Here is a 24,633-nt window from a genome sequence, read left to right as displayed (position 1 = left end):
ACTCTCCAGCCAATATGATGTGTGTTCATCAGCCCCGTGACAGAAGTGGCAGAGTTCTCTCCCTCCGTGAGGATATGGACAGTTCAAGTGCAAGAAGTACAGACAACTTTAAAAGATTTCTCTCCTCTTATGTGAGAACAGGCTCCAAACGACTGTTTTTTTTTTTTACTGAAGTGATGGACATAAAGAAAACTGGCCCAAAAGTGAAGATTCTGTGGTTCTGGCTCATATCAGGGAGTTCTGAGGATCATTTCATTTCATCCGGTGAAGCAGAGTCAAAATGATGACTCAGGTCCTTTGTGAAGTGTCTAATGTCACCGTTTTCCCTTTTTAATATTTAATATGACGACACATTAGGGTCTGAAAGGGCAGAGACACTGTTAACAGCTAAGGGACTTTATGAAAAACTTTATGAAAACATCAGATGGAACAATTATAATTTGAACATAATGCATCTTTATTGCACTGTGTTGGATCTATGACACTGTTGCCTCCCATCCTCACCCATACACCCCCCCCCAGTGGGATTCATTTTTCATTTTTACTACGACTAGGGCTGTCAATTCTCCCTTCAAGTCCGATTCAAATTTCTAAGGCTTTATGTGAATTTTTAAATGCTTTTTAAAAGTTAATTATATACATATACTGTATATATACAAGCTTGTTGTTTCGTTCCTCATCCACTAGAAGGCACTCCAACCAAATCAAAATTAAACAACGGTTAATTTTGTTTTAGTTTTAAAAACTCAATATAAAAAACTTCATGAAGGGAAATGATATAATTATAATATAGTCCTACCTTCAAACGTGAAGCTCTGAGTCATTTGTCATGATTTACTTTGGGGTACCTTCATGATCCTGCAGGGCTGTAGGACATTTGGTATGAAAAAAAACTTATCTAGACATTATGAAAAATCTAGAAGTAACAGGATTTCTAAATACTGAGTAAATCCTAAAAAGAAAATCTGCCCATTACTTTACAAATTGCGTCATTTGGACCACGTTTTTGGTTATGAATCCAAAAACAGTCAGGAGACTTGAAAGTCTTTGAATGATCTTCCCTGAAACATCATTCTTTCTTCTAGACGACTTCATCAAAGAGAAATCTCTCTCTTCACTCAGACGTCTTTGTAGAAATTCATCCACACATTAGACACATTAGTAGATTTATCTTTGAAAACCAAGCTGCTCAACAGATAAAAAAAAAACAACCGCTCCTGAAGGCGGCGCGGTTGAAAAAAAGTGTGGCGTGTCGCGTTTGTACGAAAACGACCACTGGCTGCTGAGATGAGAATATGTCGCATTTCTGATATTTTAAAACGATGTCGCTCCAAAGGGAGCAGAGTGAAGGAAGAGCTGAACGCGACCAAAGAAAGAGAGCATAAACACCAAGCTGTGACGTCGAGCTGAGGTGACAGACCAGTGACCTCAGGTCTGAAGGTAACAGGTTCTTTTTGCTTTGCTATTTTATTCTCTCTGCACTTCATGGTTGCCTGTTTGTGTATTCTTTATCTTCCTCCAAGTGTTGGGCTGGATTTTCACAGGTACACAATAGTTTCCTCCCTGCCTTCCTCACCACTACTGTCAGTTTCCAAGGAAACCAGAGCGCTGAGGTCCAGCTGAGGGTCAGTGGGATGCGGGACCTCTGGATACAGATCAGCTGCACTCGCTGTTGACAACCAGGTCTCTCCGATGTAGCTGCGGCTGTTATACCCTGGGTGGGCACATAGAAAAAAAAAAAATCATTACAAGCTGCGTGGGAGGAGCTCTCACTGATCACATGATGAGAGACTTCGTGGTAAAGCTACATGGAGCCACCTTTGAATGTGCTCACTCTAATTGTTTTTCTCAATCGTCCAATCACTAACATATACATCAGCCACAGCTGCTGCCTGTCGCACCGCAGCAGGAGAGTGGGAGTCAAAACAAAAAGGATCTGGGATGTATCCATCACCCCCCCCCCCTCCTCCCACGACTCCCCCGTACCCGGAGGTGTCACTTTTCCCATTAGCTCTTTCAGAACGATCAATCGTCATGGCCTGAATTCCTCGACACCTGCCTACGCGCAACCCGTGGTTCAAGACGTGGTTCAACCTGAGTATGGAAATCCCCGAAGACGAAGATGAAGATGAAGATGAAGAGCAGGGAGCCGTGTGTAGCCATGCTACAGGAGGATTTCCCTCTAAGGCAGCAGCATTATTATAATATCATTAACTGAGACCTGGATTACTGTGTGTACTCAGGGTAGTACACACAGTTCAGCCCTGGTTGATTATGTGCCTGGTGTCCCCGTGTCCCCGTGTCCCTGTGTCCTCACTGCGGTCTGTGTGACAGCCACCATCTAGCGGTGAGGCAGGTGTGCTGTCATGGTAACAGATGACATGAACTATAAATCGCCTCATTGTGGCCCTGTAGGAAAGTGTCTCGTTTTGATTAATTATCGAAGAGTTCATTAGAGCAGCGCTGTTAGCCGCTCCACAGCCCCACCCTCTGGTAGATGAGGCACAACACTACGTAAGACTTTAGCATTTTGCTATGTCGCAACAACTGCTATTTAAAAAAAAAGTGTAAAAAAAACAAACAATGTTACTTATTGATTACTACTACAGAAAAGCTGCTAAAAATGTGAAAAGTGATTAGCACCAATGCTAATGCTACTAGCTGCCGTGCCCTGTGCCATTTTTATCTCTCCACTGTCAGCCTGCATGAAGGTAAAAAGAAAAGTTCATTTTTAAATTGCTGGTGCTTATGGGATTTGAACCCTGCTCTCTGTGGGATCTACTCAGGAATGTACTACTGTGGGTAGACGTCAGCAGTACTGCAGTACAGTACAGTACAGTACAGTACAGTACGGTACACGGCCCTAGCCTGTTAACAAAGTGCCCTGGGTTTGACTGCAGGTCGTACGTGCTCAATAATGAGAAAAGGTTAATGAGCTAAGAGGAGATTGTTCAACCAGCAGCAGCCGGCGAACAGGACCAGAATCCTCGGCTTCACTCAACACCGACCCGTCTCACAAAGGCTGAGGGACGTGACGTGTGGTGAATACTGGAGTCGGCCACAGGCTGGGACGGATGAGGAAGGTGGACGAGCAAAGGTGGGAACGAGGCCAACACCTCGGTGGTGAAGCGCAGATTAATACTCGTCCACGTCTCTCCTCCTCCCCCCTCCTTTCCCCTCCCGCCTTCTGCCTGATGCGATGACAAGTCATGCTGTAATGAGTTTTGTAAAGATTTTTCAGGATCAATGGCCCAATCAGTCAGCCATCGCCTGTGAACTGTGATTCACAAGCTGTTGTCCGCCCGTCAATAGATAGAGAAGCCATCGATTTTCCTCTCCCTCTGACAAGAGAGGGAGAGGGAGAGGGAGGGAGGGGGGGAGGGAGAGAGGAGAGGGAGAGGGAGACAGAGAGAGGAGAGAGAGAGGAGAGAGAGAGGAGAGAGAGACGGAGAGGGAGAGGGAGACAGAGAGAGGAGAGAGGAGAGAGGAGAGAGGAGAGGAGAGAGAGGGAGAGGAAAGGGGGGGGGGGGAGAGAGAGAGGGAGAGCGGGGGAGGGGGGGGGGGGGAGAGGGGGGAGGGAGAGGGAGAGAAGAGAGGGAGAGGGGGAGAGGGAGAGGGGGAGAGGGAGAGGGAGAGGGGGGGGAGAGAGGGAGAGGAAAGGGGGGGGGGGGAGAGGGAGGGAGGGGGCGAGAGGAGAGGGAGAGAGGGAGAGAGGAGGGGGAGAGGGAGAGAGAGGGAGACGGAGAGAGGAGAGAGAGGGGAGAGTGGAGAGGGAGAGGGAGAAGGAGGCGGAGGGGGGGAGGCGGAGAGGGAGGGAGGGGGGGAGAGGAGGGGGGGGGAGGGGAGGAGGGGGGGGGGAGGGGAGAGGGAGAGGGAGAGGGGGGAGAGAGGAGTGGGGAAGGGGAGGGGGAGAGAGAAGAGGGAGAGAGGGAGAGGGAGATCAGAGCGGGGGAGGACGGGTGGGAGATTTCTTTGTCAGGAGACACTGATTAACTGACGGGAAGGACAGACAAGGCCTCACCAGGGAAAGGACCTTGAGTGGAGTGTGTGTGTGTGTGTGTGTGTGTGGGTGTGTGTGTGGGTGTGTGTGTACAGTGAGCTCTCTCACACACACAGCTGAAACCGGTGCAGTCAGAGGGCATGTTTACATTCTCACAGGTAGTGGATTTCTCAGTTATGAGCAACAGATCTGGCACAAAAACAACGGCTGCTGCTCAAAGGAGGAGCCACACAACAGTGAAGACATGGGACGTTAAAAAGAAGCAGTGATTAGTGGGCGTTTCTATTTCACTGAAGCACAGATGTTGTCTGAAGGCACATCTTTAATATAGAGACTGAACACAAGGGGGAAATACACACAGCACTGTGACCTTGGTCTAACGGCAGCCTTTTAATGGGAGTGTTTGTTCCTGTAATGTGATGTTAATTAAAAAAAAAAAAGACGAGTTACTGTTAAGAGCTGACGTGATTATAAATATAAGACGTCTTAGTTTTGACACTGATGAGAAACCCCTACAGGCGTTTTCTTTACATCAGCCGGCACCAACATGTAAGGACTGGTCGACCAATAACAACCAGTACCGCAGAGCAATAGCCCCGCACCGATCGTTGAGGGACTGTTTCAGATTCAGATCAGTCCATTTTCAAAATAAACTTCTTTCAGACTTTATTCTCTTAGTATTGGAGAAAAAATACCGGATTATAACCATATCTCTTCAAATTAAGCAAAATATTAATTCTTCCACTGTGGCCCAGTACCAAATGACCCGTGGACTGGCATTGGTCCACAAACCGGGGGTTGAGGATCCCTGGTTTATATGATTACAATTTATATGACTATGATTTTTTGTGTTATCTACGGCAAAAATGTAAAGTAAAATGAGCGAATATGTGTTCGTTATTAAAATTAAGGCTTTTAATTTGGTTGGAGGTATACAGCACAACACTTTCTGGGTGCTCTGTGTCTATCTTACATCAGCAGCTATCCTGGTCGAAGAGGTATTTTTTATATGTATATAGTTGGCAAACTACATGTATTTGTTAAAAACCTACATCTATGACTCGACCTGTGGAAAATATTTTATTTTCGTTGATTGGGATGGGATAAAAAATCTATAATAATCCCTAATTTGGGACTTTTTCAAAGATAGAGCTGGATCATTGCTCATGGAGCGACACCTTCACTGTCTCTGATCAAGTGTCTCACCTGGTGGAGCGTGCTGCGGTCCAAGCCGTCCCGTGGTACTGTACAGGTATCCTGTCTGCCTCCCCCCACTGCTCTGGGGGTCGGACTGTGGATCATGGCGAGCCTTTGCCTTGGGGGAGTTTCTGCTGTTGGATCTGGCCAGCAGGGTGTTGAGACAGTTGTGTGCGCTGGGGTCATTGCGTTTGTGGTTGACGTGGCGGTTGTTGATGCTGGTGCTGGAGAACGCCGCCTCGTTCACAAACATAGAGCCATTACCAGCATGGCCTCTTGAATGACTGGGAGCCGGGTCCTGAGGGGGGGGGGGGGGACGAAAGCCCAAGGCCAGAAGAGAAGAAAAGTGAGAATGCTGTGATGTCAACATAAACATGTGGGAATCCCAAGCTCCTCCAGTTCCAGAAAACCAAACCAAACACCAACGTACTTCATATCATTTAAAGTTTTCTACTAAATTTTCTACTAAGGCGGCCAGTGTCGTCCAGACAGTTCATGTTGAGTCTATCTGTCATAAAGGACAGATAAATTGACCCAATTATCGTATTTTCTGGACTATAAATCATGTTTTTTCAATATTTTTTTTTTGTTATTTTGACACAGACAGCCACTAGAGGGCCCTCCAGGCTTGTGTACCAGTATGTCACCATTGTGTACCAGTATGTCACCATTTTTTAAAATTCCTTTGGCTGGTGCGACTTATACTCCGGAGCGACTTACAGTCCAGAAAATACAGAAACTTTTTTTTTATAAAGATCATGTTCCTCGTGCCAAGTTTATATTTTATATTTTCTAAAGAACCATTTTTGCAAAATTATTTTACTTGTAAATCTTTTCATTTAAATTATTAAATTATTTTACTTGTAAATCTTTTCATTAAATTATTAATTTAATCATTTCAAATGCAAGCAATATTTTTCTTTCTGCAAGTAATTCACCAAAGCCGTTGTACACTCATATACAGTGAAGCTTTTGTGCAATGGCTGAAATACACATTTGTGTGTAGCAGTAGTAGACCTGCAGAGTAAGTAAACTACCAGCACCTTAAACAACCATCTTTAAGAAGCCAGGATTACAGTTTAAATGACTTGTTCTCTCTCTCTTCTTCACACTATCTGCTAAGCTGCGGCAACAGCTATAATTAGCAGGAAAGTGTGTGCACGTGTGTGTGATTTGATCTGTCTTTGACCCTGTGAACCACTGCCTCCGGCTAAAAACATTAGCAGGAGAAAATAAGGACCTGCATCGGCCGGGCCTCTACACATCATTGTCACAGCGCTGCTGTAACTGCAGCCTCAACGCTGACTGGAACAGATGACCTGAAATAAATAAGTCTGCGAAATGACAGGAAGACCTCATCACGTCAAGCGTGCGAAAGCCCAGGGTGGTGTGCAGGGCCAGATTGATGTGGGGGAGAGAGGTAACGCCGTAGCACGACTCTGCTCATTTGTCCATCTCTTCAAGTGCTGTGTGTGTGTGTGTGTGTCTCTTTTGAACGCACACACCTGCTAATCGCAGCAGTACAAGAGACAGACAGCGGCTAAATGTACTCCATCTGTTTCCTCGCTGCTGCCTTCTCTGGTAAAGTACAGCGAGATGTAAAGGCCGTCCGACACGGAGCACCCTTTATCCCCCACATCTTCTAGCTGTGGGAGATATTTCGCTGCAGTTCTTCTCAAAGCAAAGTGTTGATAATTTAGTACCTTTTGGTCGCGCCTGATTGGTTTCCTTGGGCCGCGTGCCCCAGGTTTTAATGATTTTGCTCGGGCTTTTATTTGCAACGGTTTAATTATCATCAATCATTGCTATGTTTATTGGTGAGCGGAGCTGCCGGAGCTCTAAGACAAACGATGCTGAAATAGCTCTCATTATCGCAGGTCATACATCAAGGGAGGATTGAGCTGCTCTGTGTAAATGAGTGTAACTCATGATGATGGCTGTCGAAAGGAAAGCTTCTTGTTAATGACTTTAGCTAAGAAATACTCCATAAACACTACATATCTACAATGGCCTCCTGTCAGGGTCAACAGCTTTGGTCGGGACCGACACTGACTCAGATCAGATTAAACACAGAGCCACAATTATCATCTTGCATTATCCTGTTTAAAATGAATGGTATTTCTAGGTGGAGGCGTCAGATTTGAAGAATTTAAATAAATTTACATTACAAGAGCTTTCAAATTCACATACACTGTACGTGCACCAAAACCCTTCAGAGATGCTAACCTTTGCAGCATTGTGGGTGCTCGCCCTTGATTTAGCTCCAACATATTTTTATGGGATAGATTCCTTTTCTCTGTGTTTATATTTAAGTGGGATGCACCAACACCTCTGGGCCTAATTCTTCATAGTTGTATTCAAAAAACTTGCAGATGCAGTGACCTGACCTTCATTACAACCAGCCTCCCACCAGTCAGCCAGTGACTTTTGTTCCCCTGCTTCAGTTCAGTGTTGCGTTGCCTCATAAGTAGTTTATTTCAGTAGGTCAACGATGTCAATAGTGTGGAGGAATTTAACATTAACACAGGTTAAATTGTTACTGTTAGCAATTTATAGTAACACTTTTGTTTACTGGGAAGTAGCAGAAGGTGTTTTTAATTGTTATGTTTTACTGGATCAAAGCTCTGCTCACTTTCTGGCTGTGTTAACTATGTAGAAAGTTTAATTTTTGATCATCTAATTTTTTTTATATAATTTTACCTATTTGAAATGCAGTTTTAAGATATATTTTCTAATGTTTTCTAACACAACACTGACCTCCAGTTCATTGCATATTAAATTAAAGCCAACCTGTAGAAGTACCTTTGACAGTACTTGATATTGGCAAGGCCACAAATGAAAATACTTGATTTGCAAAAAGGTGGTATCGGGACACCCTGATATTTTCCTTTTCGGTTCAAGGATCAGGTAAAATATATTGTTTGAACTTTTAGTTTTTATTGTATTTTAAGAAAGAGGTCCACTTTTCTAGGACTGATCTAAGATTGTTTAGCAATGAAAAAATATTAGTAACTGAGTCACTGTGTAAATAACTGCAGTTTAAGGATGCCTTTTTGCCGATATCCAGTATGTCTATATTGACCAAACACTTAATTCCCAGGCCTGGCTATCTTTATTTATTTATCTGTATAAACCACAGTAGGAGTTGCTGAACTGCAATGCTGCCATCTAGTGACTTTCATTTTCATATACAGCCGTTTATCCCCAAAAACTGAATTATGACGTCCGATATTATCGTACGTCCTTACTGCAGGTCACTCCCATACCTGTTGACCATGTAGAGGTATGACCATGTGTGGGATCACTGTGGGCAGTTTCCTCTGTCGGCCGTTCTTTAACGTCTGCACCAGCTTCTGCTGTTTCTCCAGGCATTCGCGCTCCATCTCCACCCTCCTCTGTCCATCCTTCAGACGCTCTAAGCTCAGTTGGTACTCCTCCTGCTGTAGGTCCAGTTCTTCCCTCTCCTGCCTCAGCCTCTGAGCCTCCAGGTGGCACTGTCTCTCCCTTTCCTCCAGCTTGCTCTCTTGCTCCTCCTGCTGGCTCTCTTTGGCCTGGCACTCCCTCTCCCAGCGACCCCGTTCCTGTCTCAGGCGTTGTTGGAGCCGCTGAATGGCAACCACGTCCTCCTTCTGCTTCTCCAGGTTGCGCTGCTTCTCCTGTTCCTGCAGGGTGTTGCTCCGGGTGCTTGCAGGGTGAGGACCCGGAACCCGAGGAGACCGCCGCCCGCTCTCCTGAAGCCGCAGCCTCTGGAGCTCATAGTAGCTATCCTGAATGGTCACCACAGCCTTGACACAGAGATGGAGGAGACAAAGATGGCAGTCATGTAAATACTGAGGGTGAACATCAACACAACAGGCAGCCAAGGCTGGTCGTTTGAATAGAAAATCGGATTCAAATGAACGCGTGAATTAACATCATCACTTGCATATGTGTGGTTTACCGGTTCATAGGAGAGGAAGTGTGCGCAACTTTAAATATGGAAACATTGGATCAAAGATCATCAAACTACAAAGACATCACACCTGTCAGGATGCAAATACGAACTCACGTTCTTCTTACATTTACATTTTACACCAAACAGAGGTGTGTATGTGTGTGTATATCTGCAGCTCTGTTTGTGTGTGTGTGTGTGAGAGAGAGAGAGAAAACACCCACACACACTGAGCAGCAACAGATCTGTGGGTTCCTCTCTCCAGCAGCTCGCTGCGTTTGGTTTGAAGTGTGCTGTTTACCAGAGCTGGAGTCTGCAGGCATCTGATGCCTTCATATATAATGACTGTGACACTTCCAATGCAAGTGTTGACTCTCAGTGAAAAAGATGAAGCGCCGTGTTTGTTTGCCGACATGCTGACTGGATGGTTTCCGACACGAGGACGGTCAAAAATGTACCGACTACATTCAGGAAAATGCACTCACCTGCAGACTGTAGAGTAACTGAGTCAGGCTGTGGACACTCTGGGCAATCTGTTTATGGACAAACATGGACAAAAAACATGAAGATGAGAAGGTCCTGAAAGGGACCCACATTTATTTACAGTACATTTGTGTCTTCCTTCTACTTCAGGTGACGTTTCAACAACTGGCTGGATGTTTATTAACCTGACTGCTGGACGGCTCTAAAATAAACCAAACAGCTTTATTACGTCACCTCTACGAGCCACTGGCTGACTGACTCTCAATACAGACTGTGGCCCAAACATATACGGTTTGAACGCAGTTTGTTGTCTGGTGTCCTGACAGTTTATTATACCTGGCAGAATGGCATACAAAGTGAAAGTGCCTTGTTGTGATTAGATTATCAGTAAATGCGATAATATGATTATTATGAATACTCTTTGGTTTCTCTCTCCCTTAACTGTTGCCATGGTTACATGAATTCTGGCTCCTTTCCATTTAAAGGTAAAGGCAGTGAAAGCAGCCATTCAGAACGTGGATGTTTAACAGGTGTGTGCTTATTAAGTAGTATAATTTTCCCACTTTAATGCCTAGCTCATTTTAAGCGTTTCAACTTCAAGTCTCTTTTTTAATAATTTATTTAACCGTTGGAAAAGAAGATTAATATTCAAATGTCAAATAAGGAAAATGAATTTTTTTTTTCTTGTGAGATTGTGGAAAACAAATGTGAAAACCTGATTTTGTGTTTTATCTTCACTAACTAATACCGTATATGTCCAGAAGATGGCGTTTGTCACAGACAGTTTCAGCTTCAGTCAAGATCCTTTTTGGCGTTTGTCACAGACAGTTTCAGCTTTGGGGTGAAGCATTTACAAGGTCAAGATCCTTTACACTTTATTATAAAATGTGAACTCAATGTAAAGTAATTTCCAGATAAAATATGTTTTCAGTGGATTGGGGTATGATTGTAACTTTACGATGAATGTCATGAGGAATCACTATGTTTTTCAAGGAGCTTGAATGGGAACAAATCAAGCTTGGGTTTGAATTTCTAAAATAAATAAATAAATAAAACAAAACTATTCATAATGACACGTACTTAACAAGTACGTGTCAAGACCAGGAACAAAAATATTTTCTGCTTTTTTTTGCAAGCGTCACCCCGAAAAATTTCATGGAACATTTGCTCCCCCTTGAGGCCACTTCACTTACTACCACTGAGCTGAAGCCTCATGTCACCACAGCGCATGGAATAATAAATGGATTTCTCTTTTATCCAAGTCGTTTATCTCACAGTTCACAAAAAAAAACCAACCTGCAAACGGAGTCATATCTGTGGCAGTGGCCGGGGTAATTGGAATAAGTCGATATATTCATTTTTTATGGCAGTGCATCTTTGGGGACTGAACGGAATTCTAACTTTTATTATGAGCTTATCAATGATTCATCCCATTAAAGCTGAAATGTAATTCTAATAGAACAAACTGAATTATTAACACACACAACTGGTGGTAATCCTCAGCCACACACACACACACACACGTGAGGAGAAATGGAAATCCTCTGTAATGGTCTACAGTCCCTCAGACTGTAACGACACCTGTCACCGTTACAGGAAGAGTTACAGCCACTGACGCACCTTGTCGTTGTCATCCACAGGAGTGTGTCTCCCCTCAGTGACCTCAGGGGTTTCAGGTGCAGATTCCACAGCATGGGAAGGGATCTCTACAGGTGGGGCGGGGCCGACCACTGGGTCTGTGTCAAAGACCGGACTGGACGACTGACTGGATGGAGAACAGGTTTTCCAGGACAAGGTGGCTTTAAGTTTTTCAGCTGCAAAACACAAGCAGGAGCAACAAAAGTTAGCGACGATGGTGGTTGGGTAGAACAGGAAACCAACGAATGATTTGACAGCACTTTTGCATTTGATTTGTGATTTGTTTTTAAGTGACTGTGTGAGACAAAAATGTGATTTTCTTTTAGTTCATTTTATATGAATGTCCGGCCCCCAAGGTGTCTGTCCAGAAATATTCTGTCCCTCCGAGAAATACACTTGGTGACCCCTGCTCTATGGCAACATATTTGTTATAAAAAAAATATGTAGATACTGTTCATGGTGCAGTGTATCTGTTTCTGTAATGGGTAGCTGCATAACGTGTGTGTGTATGTGTGTGTGTGACAATGTCTCACCTTCCTTCAGAGCAGCAGACAGCAGCGTGGTGCCCTGCGGTACCTCCTCTGGGTGATGGTGGCTAAGCAAGCGCGGTTCCAGCATCGAACTCTCCGACCTCCCGTTCACCATGGACAGCTCTGTGTAAATGCGTAGCTTCTCCTCCAGGCTGGAGCAGATCTGCTGGTCCTGGCTCATCAGACTCTCTAACACAGAAGGTCACATCAGCTCAGCATTAGAGGATGTAAAAATAAAGAGTTAATACTGAGTAGATCCAGTCAAATATACGATGAAGAAACCTTGTAACTTCTGGATCTTTTGGACACGAGCCTCAGCAGCTCGCCTCTCCTCCTCAGACTCACTCGTGTATTCCTCCTCTTCCTCTGGGCAGCTGAAAAAAGTACAACCGGCGTCAACCCACGAAGGTGAATGCTGCACGCGGACAAAGACTTAAACTTCTCTGATCGAACCTCTCCACGGCCTCTCGGATGAGCCTCATCCAGGTGTTCCGTTCCTCCTTGGATGCAGCGTGGACTTCATACATCTCTGGTCCGGCTGCTGAAGCACTGATCAGAAACATTCCTCGCTCTTCGTTAGCGACTTCCCGCACTATCAACTTCTGCAGAGCTACAACTGGAGCTTTCTGGTCCTGGAGTCCATCGAGCAAAAACACATCAGGACTTTTTGACATAATACTACAGCAGGTACTACTGGCTGTACATGACGTCAGGTAGCTGACACTGTGCTGATGTGTACATACCACTGCAGCAAATGTGTATTTCTGGTCTTTTTCTTGCAGGAAGATAAGTGTGTCTGTGAGAAGGAGAGCCAGGACGTCTATGGAAATAAAAACAAAAAAGTCAATAATCAAAGCTTTAAAAAAAAAAAAAATTATTATATTGTTTTATGTTATATAGATAAAACACGTCTCTCAGGAGTTTCCTGTAGTTGTGAGAAGTTTTTCACTGTGTTTTTATGAAGCTTTGAGAAGAACACGATGAAGTTTGAAGAGCGATCTGCGTGAAATGTGAAATTATATATATCGGTATATTAAAAAAGTGCGACTTATAGTCCAGAAAATAAGGTACAAAATGCAATGATAATTTAATCTAGTTTAAATTTAGTCCACTAAAATCATTTTGACACTAGGATGACTCTGTTTCTTTGACTAAGAAGGTCCTGGGTTCGCACCCCAGAGAAACCACAGCCTCAATAGTGCCTCCAGTGGCAGCCCATGTGTGTTGCAAAAACTCCTGCTGCAAATTTCTCCATTGTGGGACAAATCATTTATATATATTTGCAGTATATTAAAAGTCAGAATTAACACTAATTGTGAGTTAATACTGGAGGGAAAAATGTGAACGTCCACAAATACAGTAATTTGTGGACAAAACAACAGCTGCTAACTTCCAAAACCCAGCTCTACTTTAGCACCAGTGCGCGTCGTTGTCACCTTTCAGTCGTCCTGTGGCCGTCTTCCACAGCAGCACCCCCTGGTGTTTCAGCGTCTGTCCTGAGCCCATCATGTCCTGCTTCCTGAAGGTGTGTCCGTTCTTCAGTTTAGCGGAGCTGCGGTTCTCCATGCGGCTCCACACGTCCTGTAACTTCTGATGCCGCTCGTACACGCTGACCTTCAGGTCGACGGCTGCCACCACCTCTTTGATGCGAGCGAGGGCCTTTGAAAGGTCGGCACACTCCTCTGTGTTTTCTGAGAGATGAAAAAAAAAACAGATAAATGATTGGCTGCTTTGATGATGTTGGACAGTCTGCCAATAGATGGCAGCAGACGACTCACCCTGCGTGTATTGAAGAATCCTCTCCAGCAGGACTGGGTACTTGGTAATTCTTTGGGTTACAAGCAAAATGCATTCTGGGATTCCTCTCCGTCGATGCAATGAATTATTACCTTGTTGCTTGAAAAGGAGCGAAGAAGAAAAGCAAAATAAGCGGGAAAATAAAAATTTTACTTAGCATGATAGAGATGCTAAGTCATATGAAAAACAGAATTAAAGAAAACCAAGTACCTTGATGAAATTCTGAAACCTCTTGTTCTGTTGCTGCAGTTCTTTGAAGAAGCCGACTGCTCCGATGTGACGGCTGCAGAATTCTCCATAAACCTCTTTCATCGTTTCACCAGTTTCACCTGAGAACTGTTTACAATCACACAAACACACAGTGTACTTTTACTTTGGAGCCACAGCTGCAGTGATTTGGCAGCAGGTACAACCACTGGTATGACGTGCCACAGTTTGAAAACCACTACCAGAGTATTGTGACAAAGAAAGCTTTTGTTACTACGGTTTCCTTAAACAACAAGGAGAGTTAATTTTCAAATCGTCATCTCTTCTTGCAGAAAATGGACAAGAAGCATCACATTCATAAACACACACAAATATGCATATTTGTCTAAGATATATTATTTATATACGGCTAAGAACTGACTTTTTTTTTTTCAAACATTCTTTCAGTTTTGGAAAATTAAAGAGAAGAAAATTAATTTTAAAAACACAAGAATACGTCTTTCAGACTCCAATACTAACAGAATAAAGTCTAAAAGAGATTTTATTTAGAATTTATTAATTTACCGGCCCTCAACAATCCTTCAACTATGAGCACAGTGTTATGGTGTTATTGGCAGCACCAGCCAGTAACAGCCGCCCAGTCTTTTTTGACTGCTGCCTGTTTCAGAACCGGTTTCAGAACCGTTTAACTTCGCCTCCATAACAGTGCATAAAAAAACAAACAGGTCGACACAGAATTCCAAAGAAACCAACCTGGTGGAGCAGGATGTCTCCTATCTGCCCGATGAGGTAGTTTCTGCTTCCGTCCTGCTGGGTGGAGCCGTGCTGCCGCTCCTTCATGGCACTGAAGAAGCCGTGGTGTATCAGCAGCAGCTGGTCCAGACAGGGGAACACCCGCTGCACTGCTTCCATGTCCAGCTGCACCTTCTCCATCATCCCCCTCCTGAACACCTCAGCCATGATGTGCAGAGTCTGGAGGTGATGGAGCTCCGTCTGCATTAACTCTGCATCAGAACACAACACACGCCGGTCACACTTGGTTTCTCCACGCGTCAGTGGAGTGACTCCACCTACGCCGCGGCTCACCGTAGATGACGTCCTGCCTTTTGATGACTCGCTTGTCCTGCTTCTTGCAGAACTTTTGCTCCACCGTCAGACTCCACGACTCGGCCTGGTAATCGCCTGCATCCATTAAGATGTCAGCCTGAATGCATGAGTCCACACAGTCTGTGTGAAGAGGAGCGGAGAGAGAAATGTCTCATCATCCATGAAGTTCAAAATGTCTTGTTTTAATTTCAAAAAATGCTAAAAATAATGACATTCATTCATTCATTCATTCATTCTTATAAGGAGACAACAAATCTATATGAAGGATGTTTTATCTCAACCCGACTCATTTAAACAAATTATAGCATCATATAAATACATTATAATACATGTGTCATGTTTAACAGTGGGTTAAGCGCCAGGGTAATGATAACAGTGATAACATCAGAATCTTGGACATAAAAACATCAGAAGAGTCAGACTAACGCCTGGAAGTCATAATAAAGGGCAAGACATTCCCAAAAACACAACACAACCACTGAACGTAAACAAAGCCGTCCAGACGTTGAATTCGTCCGCTTTGCCAACTAGGTCCTGTGCAAATTAGTTGGCGAGTTTTAACGCTATGCATCGGTCTGACGGAACAAGACGTTCTTGATACATATCTGGCGATGTAACAACCAAACACCGTAGGACGAGCAAGGTCATAAACCGAGGACCCCCTGTGTACGGTAACCATGTAGTCCATGTGAGAGCTTCTGTGTTTTTTTTAATAATAACAAAGAATAATTCCTTCACTCTGCAGCTCCCACTCACTGAGCACAAGGACACCAACAAATGAAAAAGTTCCCTTTCGTTTTCCCCCTGTACCTTCTCCAAATGATGAGTCGGCAGAAACGGAGGACACAGGAGTTGGCAGCAGCTCGTCTGAAAGGCCGTTGACCTTCACCCAGTCCCACTCTGTCTCTGAACTCTCGCTGAGCCGACTGAAACGCACAGCGAAGAACAGAACAGACGTTGGAGTTGGTGACCTCACCTGCGGTTGTTATTATAGTTATAATGTATTCCTTATCAAATATGTTAGGGCGGCGACTGACCTGTCACTCCCAGATATGGGACATGAGTGGGTGGTGGTGTCTTTTCTGTCCTTGGAGCTGGACATCAGTGAAGAGGCGGAGACGGGGATCAGACTCTGGGGGGAACTTTCTCTCACTGTGAAATCTGTGGGAGGACACGGTCGTTCCAACATTAACATCATTAACCACAAAAAAAAAAAAACAGTTCCCAGAACTGATGAGCTGCGTCTTGTAAACTCACTCTGTGGGAGGGATGCTGTCTTGGTCCTTGTCACTGCAGCAGATTTATCCTGAAGTTTCTAAGTGATACAAATGAGAGAGGCCCCATCAGAGCATGTAAACACTTCCAGTCAAAGAGCCGCAGCTTGAACCACTCGAACATCTCCACTCACCTTCAAACACGGTGGGACCGATTCCTTACACGCCTTATGGACGATGGCGGTGCAGTCTAGAGGAATGACACGGTTGAAGTGCTTTAATTGTTCTCAGGAAGGATCGTTTCAGAGTATTTGAACGGAGGCGTCGTACTCACTCGGACAGTGCAGCATGTCTTTCCCAGATGCTGGTTTGTCACAAACGATGCAGACGGTGGGGCCTAAACAGGAGCCCGTGGCAAAACGATGTCCATTCGTCTGCTTGTCCCTGTCCTTCCCTTTGCCCTTTGACAGCCGTGACAGACACATGTGTGTAAATCAATAGGCCACATTTAAGGAACGAAAAAAACCCTGGCTGATACGTGCACCAAAACAGTCTTTAATTTGTGTATCGTGTCGAGGTTCTGTTTGCGGAGATTAATCTGCAATCACAATATCCTGAGAGGAGTTCCTCTGCAGCCTGCGTCCAAAGCGAAAGAAAGTGACAAGGAAATGAAGAACAGCACAAACAACAGATGTAGGACGCAGACGGCTTCCAGTCCCTGTGCTGACTCAAAAACACGGGATTAATCATTAAAAGGAAAGAGTCAGGACACCATGTTTGGTCACTCTGACCTCGTGTTTATCGCAGAAACATTTCCTGGTTCTGTGTTCCACCGAGGTGAGACACAGAACCAAAACTCAAACACTGGGGATTTCACACTGTTGTGGTGTTCAATACCACAAGACACAACGGTGACATACCATGGTTACAATCCATATCTGTCACACTGTAGGACAGACAGACTATATATACATATATACATATATACATATATATATATATATATATATATATATATATATATACACACATATATGTCTATATATATAGACATAAATCAAGTGTTTATTTAAAACAAATATCAGAACCAATGAATATATATAAATGTATAAATATTAATATATATAATTTGTTATCTTAACGAGTGACATGTGTGCACATTTACAAAGGTAGTATATGCACATTTATATTTATATAAATAAATGTATTTATTTATTTATTTATTTGATCTTTGACCTTTTGACATATGAACATTTACTTCTGATAAATAACAATGAATAATTGTTGTACTCTGGTACACTACAACATCATTCACAGTTAGTTTAACGTATTAATTCTTACGCTTTCATTCACCCATCGACTCCTCAACCAGAATGTTTTTTGTTTTGTTTTTGTTTTTTTGCTGCATCTTTAAACCACGTTTACAGAAAATCTGGTGAAGTAGCTTTTTTGTAATTTCGCAGGATACACAAACAGAATATAGAGAAGACAAGACTTCAGTGAATCACTTCAGTGATTGGTCCTCACGTCCAGTCAACATTACAGAGGTTAAAAAATAAACAACTAAACATCAATATCTCCAGTTCTAATGTGTGTCAGTCTAAATGAAATAAAACCGTATTTGTGAAACCAGGTCAACTGACGACCGCAGGTTGTCTGTGATGACGCGGTGTGACGTCGGAGGCGTGGTGCTTACCTTGCTCTTGCTGCGTGTGCTGGACATCCTGTTCTTCAGGAAACTGAAGGTGCGAATGACTCGGTACTTCTCCGACTCCACTTTAGTGGGTACGCTGTAATTATCCAGCTCCTCCTCTTCAATTCTGGTGGCAACGAAGAAACAATATTAAATGCAGGTCAAGGGAATAAAGTTTGGACTGTGACGCTCGTTAAACACCACAGTGACTATTTTCATTCCTGATGAATGTGTTCAGTAGTTTTACATTAGTTTAGTTTCTGCCAAGAAAATATGTTAGAAGTTTAACAAACCAAAGACAAATGTATTCTATGTTACGACTTTATGATAATTAGCCATAATTTGGCTAAATAATTAATAGTCAAGGGTGTGTGTATGAAAAGTCAACACTTCATCACATGTTAAAATCCGACGCTGCACAGATACAGTTACATTCCCATGCTGTTAGAAAAGTAGAAAATCGTTATTAAAACACAGTGTCAGTTTTCTGCAGCCTACAGAGAAACAGAGTCACGTTAGTGAAGAGGAGCTGAGCTGAGCTGAGGGAGGAAGGTTATGTTGTGGTTAGCTGGGGTTGGTGTTAGTGACAGCGGTACAGGGCTAGTCTGTTTGTTTGATGCTCAGTCAAAAGAGCTGAAAACTCCCAACATACTCTTTAAGGAACTCAGACAGAGTGAGATGTTGGAGCGAGTCTGCCAGCTCCATAGTTCCTTCATCGTCGGCAGACTGAGCACGTTTACGGAACTTAATCTCCCTGGAAAAAAAACATCCTTCGTAAAGTTTTTTTTTTTTTGATTTACATGAAATGACACAAATATTATTACTGTAGTCAATGACAGTCATGAAGGTAAAGACAAAAGACTATAACGTGCATATTTAATACCACCAGGGTACAATTATATAGCTTACTATTACACAACTATTACACAACATTGAAGGCACAAGATGAATAAATATCTGTTTTAATATCAATAGTGTCAACATGTTTAGGTTTAAATTTCATAATGTTCACAAACTCTTAGAATGAAGTAAATATTTAATATTTATCTAAAGTTTGGAGAAAAATTGAAATTTGTCTATGCAACAACAAAAAAAATGCAAATGCCATAAGAAACATTGTTTTCTTTTGGTACTTTCCACTAGGGGGAGCCACTGTTATGTGGCTGCGCAATTTGGGATATTAATCCATTAATGGCAGCAGCAGAGGAAATGTCCATTAGCAATATGACTCATGGAGTGGCAGTAAAAATAGTGGAAAAGGAAGTGGGCAGAATGATTTTTTTTCCTAAGTGTCTCGACCCTCGGTGCAGACAGAAGTCATGGAAAGTTTCTGTTTGAATCATATGTAACCCAGTGACTCCAGTGTTTCTCTACAGAACAGCACCACATCTGAGCTACTATCTATAAACTGACCCGAAGTACCGCAGGTTCATCCTAGTTTTTATACCTAAAAGTTTCATTTGTCACCGAACAAAATGAGAGAACTTTTCAGAACAGCAGCAGCTTCAACAGAATTCCCACTGTGTCAGCTGATGGTCAGGATCCTGCACATCGAGAGCACTGCCCTCAACACTGGACGTCAAGTGAACTGCAGTGTTATATTCAGTGAACTGTGACACATTGTATTATATTCAACAACGAGACCGATAAAAACCCCACTGCAGCGATACACAGCTGAAGTAAATAGTGCCAGTACCTTTTCTCGTGGGACTGCTCCTGCAGGCTGCAGCCTCTTTGTTCTGGTAAACACAGAGAATAGGAGGAAGTCGTTAGACAGATTGTTCACGATTTAAAATCTGACAGGAAAGAGCAGCCACTGCACCACACGTCCATACAACACTAGAAAGTCAGGACGCAGCCAGAGCCTGTGTGTGTGCTTCCATTTATCAACTGTACCAACCATACGGCCACAGAGAGGTCGTTAGCTGCACGAAGTTTGTTTATTTTTTTATTTTTTTCGTAGCTTACTGGAGACTTTTTTGAAATGTTTTTTTTAATATATGAATCAATTTTCATTCTTTATACAAAAATCTGAATCCAGAGTATTGAATTATTGGATCCAGCTGCAGAAAGAGTCGTTCTCATGACTCGAACCTGTGTATTATTTGAATGGTAAAGTACTGTTTCCATAACAACAAGGTGTGTTTTTACATGGCACTAAGCACAGACTCACACAAGTCACAATTTTATCCGGTACTATATATGGTAGACGGTCCCTGCTCCGTGTCCCCGTCTTCAAAGAACCTCGTATTCAATTATCTCAACGTCAAAAACCAGTACAAAGCAGAGAGGACAACTTTCATGGCAACATGAGCACAAACAAACACACACACACACACACAGATGCATTGCTGACCCCACTCACACCCCTCCAGAGCCCCTGCAGGCTGGGAAGCAGACGGTTCACTTCTAGTTGTCGCTGCAAACCTGATTTCTTCCTGCCCTCCAGCTGTTGCTGTCATTACAATAAAGGCTGTCGCATCACGAGGAAAAACACACCCAGACACCCGGTCGGCCCAGATGCACATGCAGACAAAAGCCAAGGTTATTAAAAACACCGCTTACTTAAAGCCGAGCGTTAGCGCCCAACTTATTTCTGTTTGTCTTGAACACTTTGAGGCTTCAATCTGAGCTTCGTCAGATTAACACTGAACACGAAGCTTTGGAAAACGATGGCAGATCACAACAAGAACAATCTCGCTTGATCAAAACTAATCTCCATAAATATGTGTCTGTTAGTTTTTTTGCAACTAAAATGACGTCACCACGTTAGCTGTGGACCATACAGTAAATCACCCAATTGTTGTCTGTTATTTTCCCAGTGATATTTCTGCTGATGTAGAATAATAACCTTGCGTTTTTGTGCACATATACAGACAAACAACAGACAAAGCCACAGTGAAGACACGTGCCAGCTGGACAGGGCTTCGACGCAGGACGACGGCTGCAGGAGGTCCAGTACTTACTACCAGGGTTGAGCAGAGACAGAGATTTAGACAGAGAGAGGGCCTGAAGGAGAGATCGGCTGTGGGTGGCACTGTGGAGTGCTCCATCTACAGGACACAGTGGACACACGCTGCTCACACATCAACTACACATGGGCCCACTATAACAACAGACAGTAGGGCTGTCGATTCACTAACGTGTGTAATAACATTAATCACAGGGGAGCTGTGGATTAATCAGGATGAATAGTACTTTATCGTGATTAATCGAGGTAATGTGTCATTCCTGATTGTGACTCTTTTGACTTTCTTTCCTGTTCCTTGCTCCTTCATCTATCAGTCTTTTGAATAAAACTGTTGGAAACGGTTAAATGTTCGTGCTAGTGTTTGACTTTCCTGGTTATTGATCTATGGTACTGACCAGGTGTTGAATGTCTTACACACTATATAGAAATATATATATGTATATATATATATAAATATATATATATAAATATATATATAGACACACATATATATATGCCTATATGCATATACTGTATATATACAGTATGTATATATATACACACACATATATATGCATATACTGTATATATGTATATATATGTTTATATATGTATCTGTATGTAGGTATATATATATACACACACACACACTTGTATGTGTATGTGTATGTGTATGTGCTTGCTCCAAGTACACAGGAGGAATGGAGAAGTGAGAAGGTAGGTGTAGGATATATACATATAACAAGTCTGGAATCGAACCCTCTACCCTCTTGGTTTAGGACAACTACTTTGGCTACTGTTCTACATCCACCAGTTGGAAGCTGTTGTAAAGTCACACAGGACATAAAAAATAATAAAATAAATCTTGTGAGAAACTCCAGTAGTGATGTGAACAAAGGAAGGACACGGCCGCGTGTCCAGCAGCGTTACTGACCTGGGTTCATGTCCGACGTCTGACTGTCCCGTGCGAAACGTGTGGGACGGAAACTGATTTTCGGGGAAGAGTAGGAATAGGAACGCAGTCGAACTCCCTGGTCGTCCAAGTCCTAAACAAGAAAAAAAGAATTTAGTCCAGAGTGAAATCAAAGCCTTTGAAAAAGAATTCCTGGGACGGCGGCCTTTGTTGTGTACTTTGGTGGCAGGATCAAAGGCAGAGGAGGCAGATTTGCTGCGAGTGCAGGTGAGATCAGGCAACTGACGAGAGGCAACTTTGACTTTTTCGGCCCTTTTTTCCACATCTGATGAGCGAGGGGGGGGCAGTACGTTTGTCTCAGCCATGTCCTCCTCACTGTCCACCTCCAGAGCCACAAGACTGGGACTTGATTGAGAAAAGACCATGTCACAAACAAAGTCACAAAACATTTGAATTGTCCCAAATATACATATACATATATATATATATATATTATTTTACCTCAGGTCACAGGTTTCTACGGGCGAACTGTCTCGCTCACTCGTTGATTCTAAGGACGTGGGTCGAGTCAACCTGGCAAGAGCCTGATCAGCAGGTGAGCATCGAGGCGAGGACGTCACAGAGCTGAACTTTGACGAATGCGTCGGAGTGTCGATGACTAAAAGGAGATCGTTTGTGTCCAGTGCGTCCCATACGCCGCTGTCTGTCGCCGTGCTGTCACGCGTCACTCCCCTGATGCTGTACGGAACGCCAACGTCAGCCTAAAAATACACATGGACACAGACGTATTATCGGGTTTTCATTACCGGAGGAAAAAAACAATAATTTATTGATAATTGATCACAGATATTACATAATTCTGTTAATATTGGCCGATATTATCAGACATCAGGGACAGTGACACAGCAGCACTGAACAAACACAAAATCACGTCAATTTTTAAACATCAATTTAATTTGCATGCACACTTGAAGCTGTTCAAAAGTAAAAAACAAATCTTCAAAATTGGCCTGTACTCATTTTTTTTAACAGATTGTTGATGACCAAGGATGAACCGACCTGTGGCTGCAGCGCGGTCCTCTGACTGTCGCTGGCGACCATGCACTGAGTGTCATAAAGAGGCCGGACCACGTGGCTCTCCTCTTCACTGGACTCCTTCAAGATATGGTCATAAACTAAAAAAAAAAAAGCAATGTCTTTAGTGTTGTGAAAAAAAAATCAAAGTCCTCTTCCAAAAACATCAGCCAAAAAAAAAGAAGAAAAAACTCAATATTTTACTTCAACAACAGATACACTGCAGTATCAATATATACATTATCTACATGTACAATAAGATGTGACAAATACTGATTCCAGATTCTCTCATGACGTCACCAAACCACATTAGCTCCAGCTCTGGCCGTGGGTCGTGCTGGTTCTGGTGAGTTCCATTGATCTTTCATTGCTTTAATGTCAAGGATTACAGCGAGCAAAGAGAAATTAAAGGTCTGTGAACCTCCTTCATGTCTGACCTTTAAAGGTTTGTTTTCATAGATAAGCCTCACATTCCGAGCACCAGAGGTTAGTCCAGTGATTCGCTAACTCGTACTGCAGCGCCCTCCTCTGTTGACAGGACCACTGCTGCTGCTCTCACTGAATAAAGGAACTACAAATCAGAGCATTTTACCCACTGTGTCTCAAAGGACAGACTGAAATTTAAATTCATTTACATCATAATTAGTTGTCACATACAGTACAGACTGACACACATACACATACATATATGTACATATACACACATACAGATATATGTATATATATTATAGACATACATAGAAAAATAAAAACATACACACACACACACATATAAATATACACAGACATACATAGAAATATAAGTACATATACACACAAATACACATACGTACATGTCCAAACATACACATACAGTATATAAATATAAACACAGACGTACCTATAAAGATTTAAGAACATACACACATATGTACATGCACACACATATACATATATAAATATACACACAGACGTACATAAAAAATGGTACATATATACACACATACATATATTAGTACATATACACACACATATATGTATATACTCTGCATACACACATGCTAAACATATACCTCAAAGCTGAGTCCCTTTAGCCTATTCCTATTTCTATGTCTGACTTTTTGGCTGCACCTTTTCCATGCAGAGCGTTTCTGATCAGACTGAAACCAGTGGAGTTATTTCTCCACGTTCTGAACCAATGGCATTGTTGAAGTGTTTGTAATAGGAAGAGAAAAAGACTATTTACACGAAGCAACACAACTTCAAACTAGACTCCTTCACTACATCATTCTCAGTTCGTCTCAGCTTCTGTGCCGTATTTATTTTCCACCAATTGCAGCTTGTTACAACAACGTAACAAGCTCCAATTGGCAACAATGTGATTAGATTAGATGCCATTTCCACCAATCTGCACACTTTCCACCCAGACTTTGATGTGTGGAGCGGCCAAGTCTACACTAATGTAAGGGAAATCCTGGGCATCACTGAGGCATTTCCTCTCTGCTGCTCTCACACTGTGAAGTCCACGGCAAGGAGCAGCGAACAGTCAGGGCACAGGGCAAATCTGTGCAGTCATTGGAGGCACCTTCTGCCCTCACTTGTTTGAAGAGTGTGTGTAATTGATTGATTTAATGTTTGTAAAATGTTATTAAAGACATTTGATCTTATTTGGCCGTTGTTGGCCACTGTGACCAACCTCAGAAAGATTTCTTTCAGAGGTGGAACAGACCAACCGAGGCACCCAGAAAAATTTCAACTTCAAGCACAAATCCAGTAAATGCTCAAAATTCTACAGTATTTTGCCTCAAAGTCTTCAAATGGAAGACATTAGAATTAAAATGAAATGAATTAAAAATGAATTGACAAATTTAGCTAAAAAAAATTTGATTTCTTGCTACATGTATTTATTTTTAATTTTTC

At 42.8% G+C, this 24,633-nt stretch overlaps 1 protein-coding gene across 1 annotated transcript in view; it reads right to left on the bottom strand.

Moving 5' to 3' along the window:
• Positions 1-114: 114 nt before the first annotated feature.
• Positions 115-24,633, bottom strand: part of arhgef28a (Rho guanine nucleotide exchange factor (GEF) 28a) — a 44,774-nt gene continuing 20,255 nt past the window's right edge. Inside the window, exons 10-36 of the mRNA XM_017038347.2 lie at positions 22,720-22,835; positions 22,162-22,421; positions 21,879-22,065; positions 21,682-21,793; positions 20,764-20,850; positions 19,494-19,536; positions 18,450-18,551; positions 17,801-17,924; positions 16,439-16,565; positions 16,299-16,354; positions 16,148-16,205; positions 15,928-16,051; positions 15,701-15,816; positions 14,870-15,010; positions 14,537-14,787; positions 13,787-13,912; positions 13,558-13,675; positions 13,216-13,470; positions 12,523-12,599; positions 12,233-12,411; positions 12,062-12,153; positions 11,783-11,968; positions 11,232-11,425; positions 9,614-9,661; positions 8,464-8,982; positions 5,203-5,495; positions 115-1,710 (exon numbers count right to left, since the gene is read on the bottom strand). Of these exons, the coding sequence (XP_016893836.2) occupies positions 1,539-1,710; positions 5,203-5,495; positions 8,464-8,982; positions 9,614-9,661; positions 11,232-11,425; positions 11,783-11,968; positions 12,062-12,153; positions 12,233-12,411; positions 12,523-12,599; positions 13,216-13,470; positions 13,558-13,675; positions 13,787-13,912; positions 14,537-14,787; positions 14,870-15,010; positions 15,701-15,816; positions 15,928-16,051; positions 16,148-16,205; positions 16,299-16,354; positions 16,439-16,565; positions 17,801-17,924; positions 18,450-18,551; positions 19,494-19,536; positions 20,764-20,850; positions 21,682-21,793; positions 21,879-22,065; positions 22,162-22,421; positions 22,720-22,835 (4,163 nt within the window). The 3' untranslated portion in view covers positions 115-1,538. The remainder of the gene's footprint in view (positions 1,711-5,202; positions 5,496-8,463; positions 8,983-9,613; positions 9,662-11,231; positions 11,426-11,782; positions 11,969-12,061; positions 12,154-12,232; positions 12,412-12,522; positions 12,600-13,215; positions 13,471-13,557; positions 13,676-13,786; positions 13,913-14,536; positions 14,788-14,869; positions 15,011-15,700; positions 15,817-15,927; positions 16,052-16,147; positions 16,206-16,298; positions 16,355-16,438; positions 16,566-17,800; positions 17,925-18,449; positions 18,552-19,493; positions 19,537-20,763; positions 20,851-21,681; positions 21,794-21,878; positions 22,066-22,161; positions 22,422-22,719; positions 22,836-24,633) is intronic.

This window comes from Cynoglossus semilaevis, chromosome 14 (genome assembly GCF_000523025.1).
Source record: "Cynoglossus semilaevis isolate Cse_v1.0 chromosome 14, Cse_v1.0, whole genome shotgun sequence".
In the NCBI taxonomy this organism is placed as follows: Eukaryota; Metazoa; Chordata; class Actinopteri; order Pleuronectiformes; family Cynoglossidae; genus Cynoglossus; species Cynoglossus semilaevis.
This window is presented reverse-complemented; position numbering and strand designations above follow the sequence as displayed.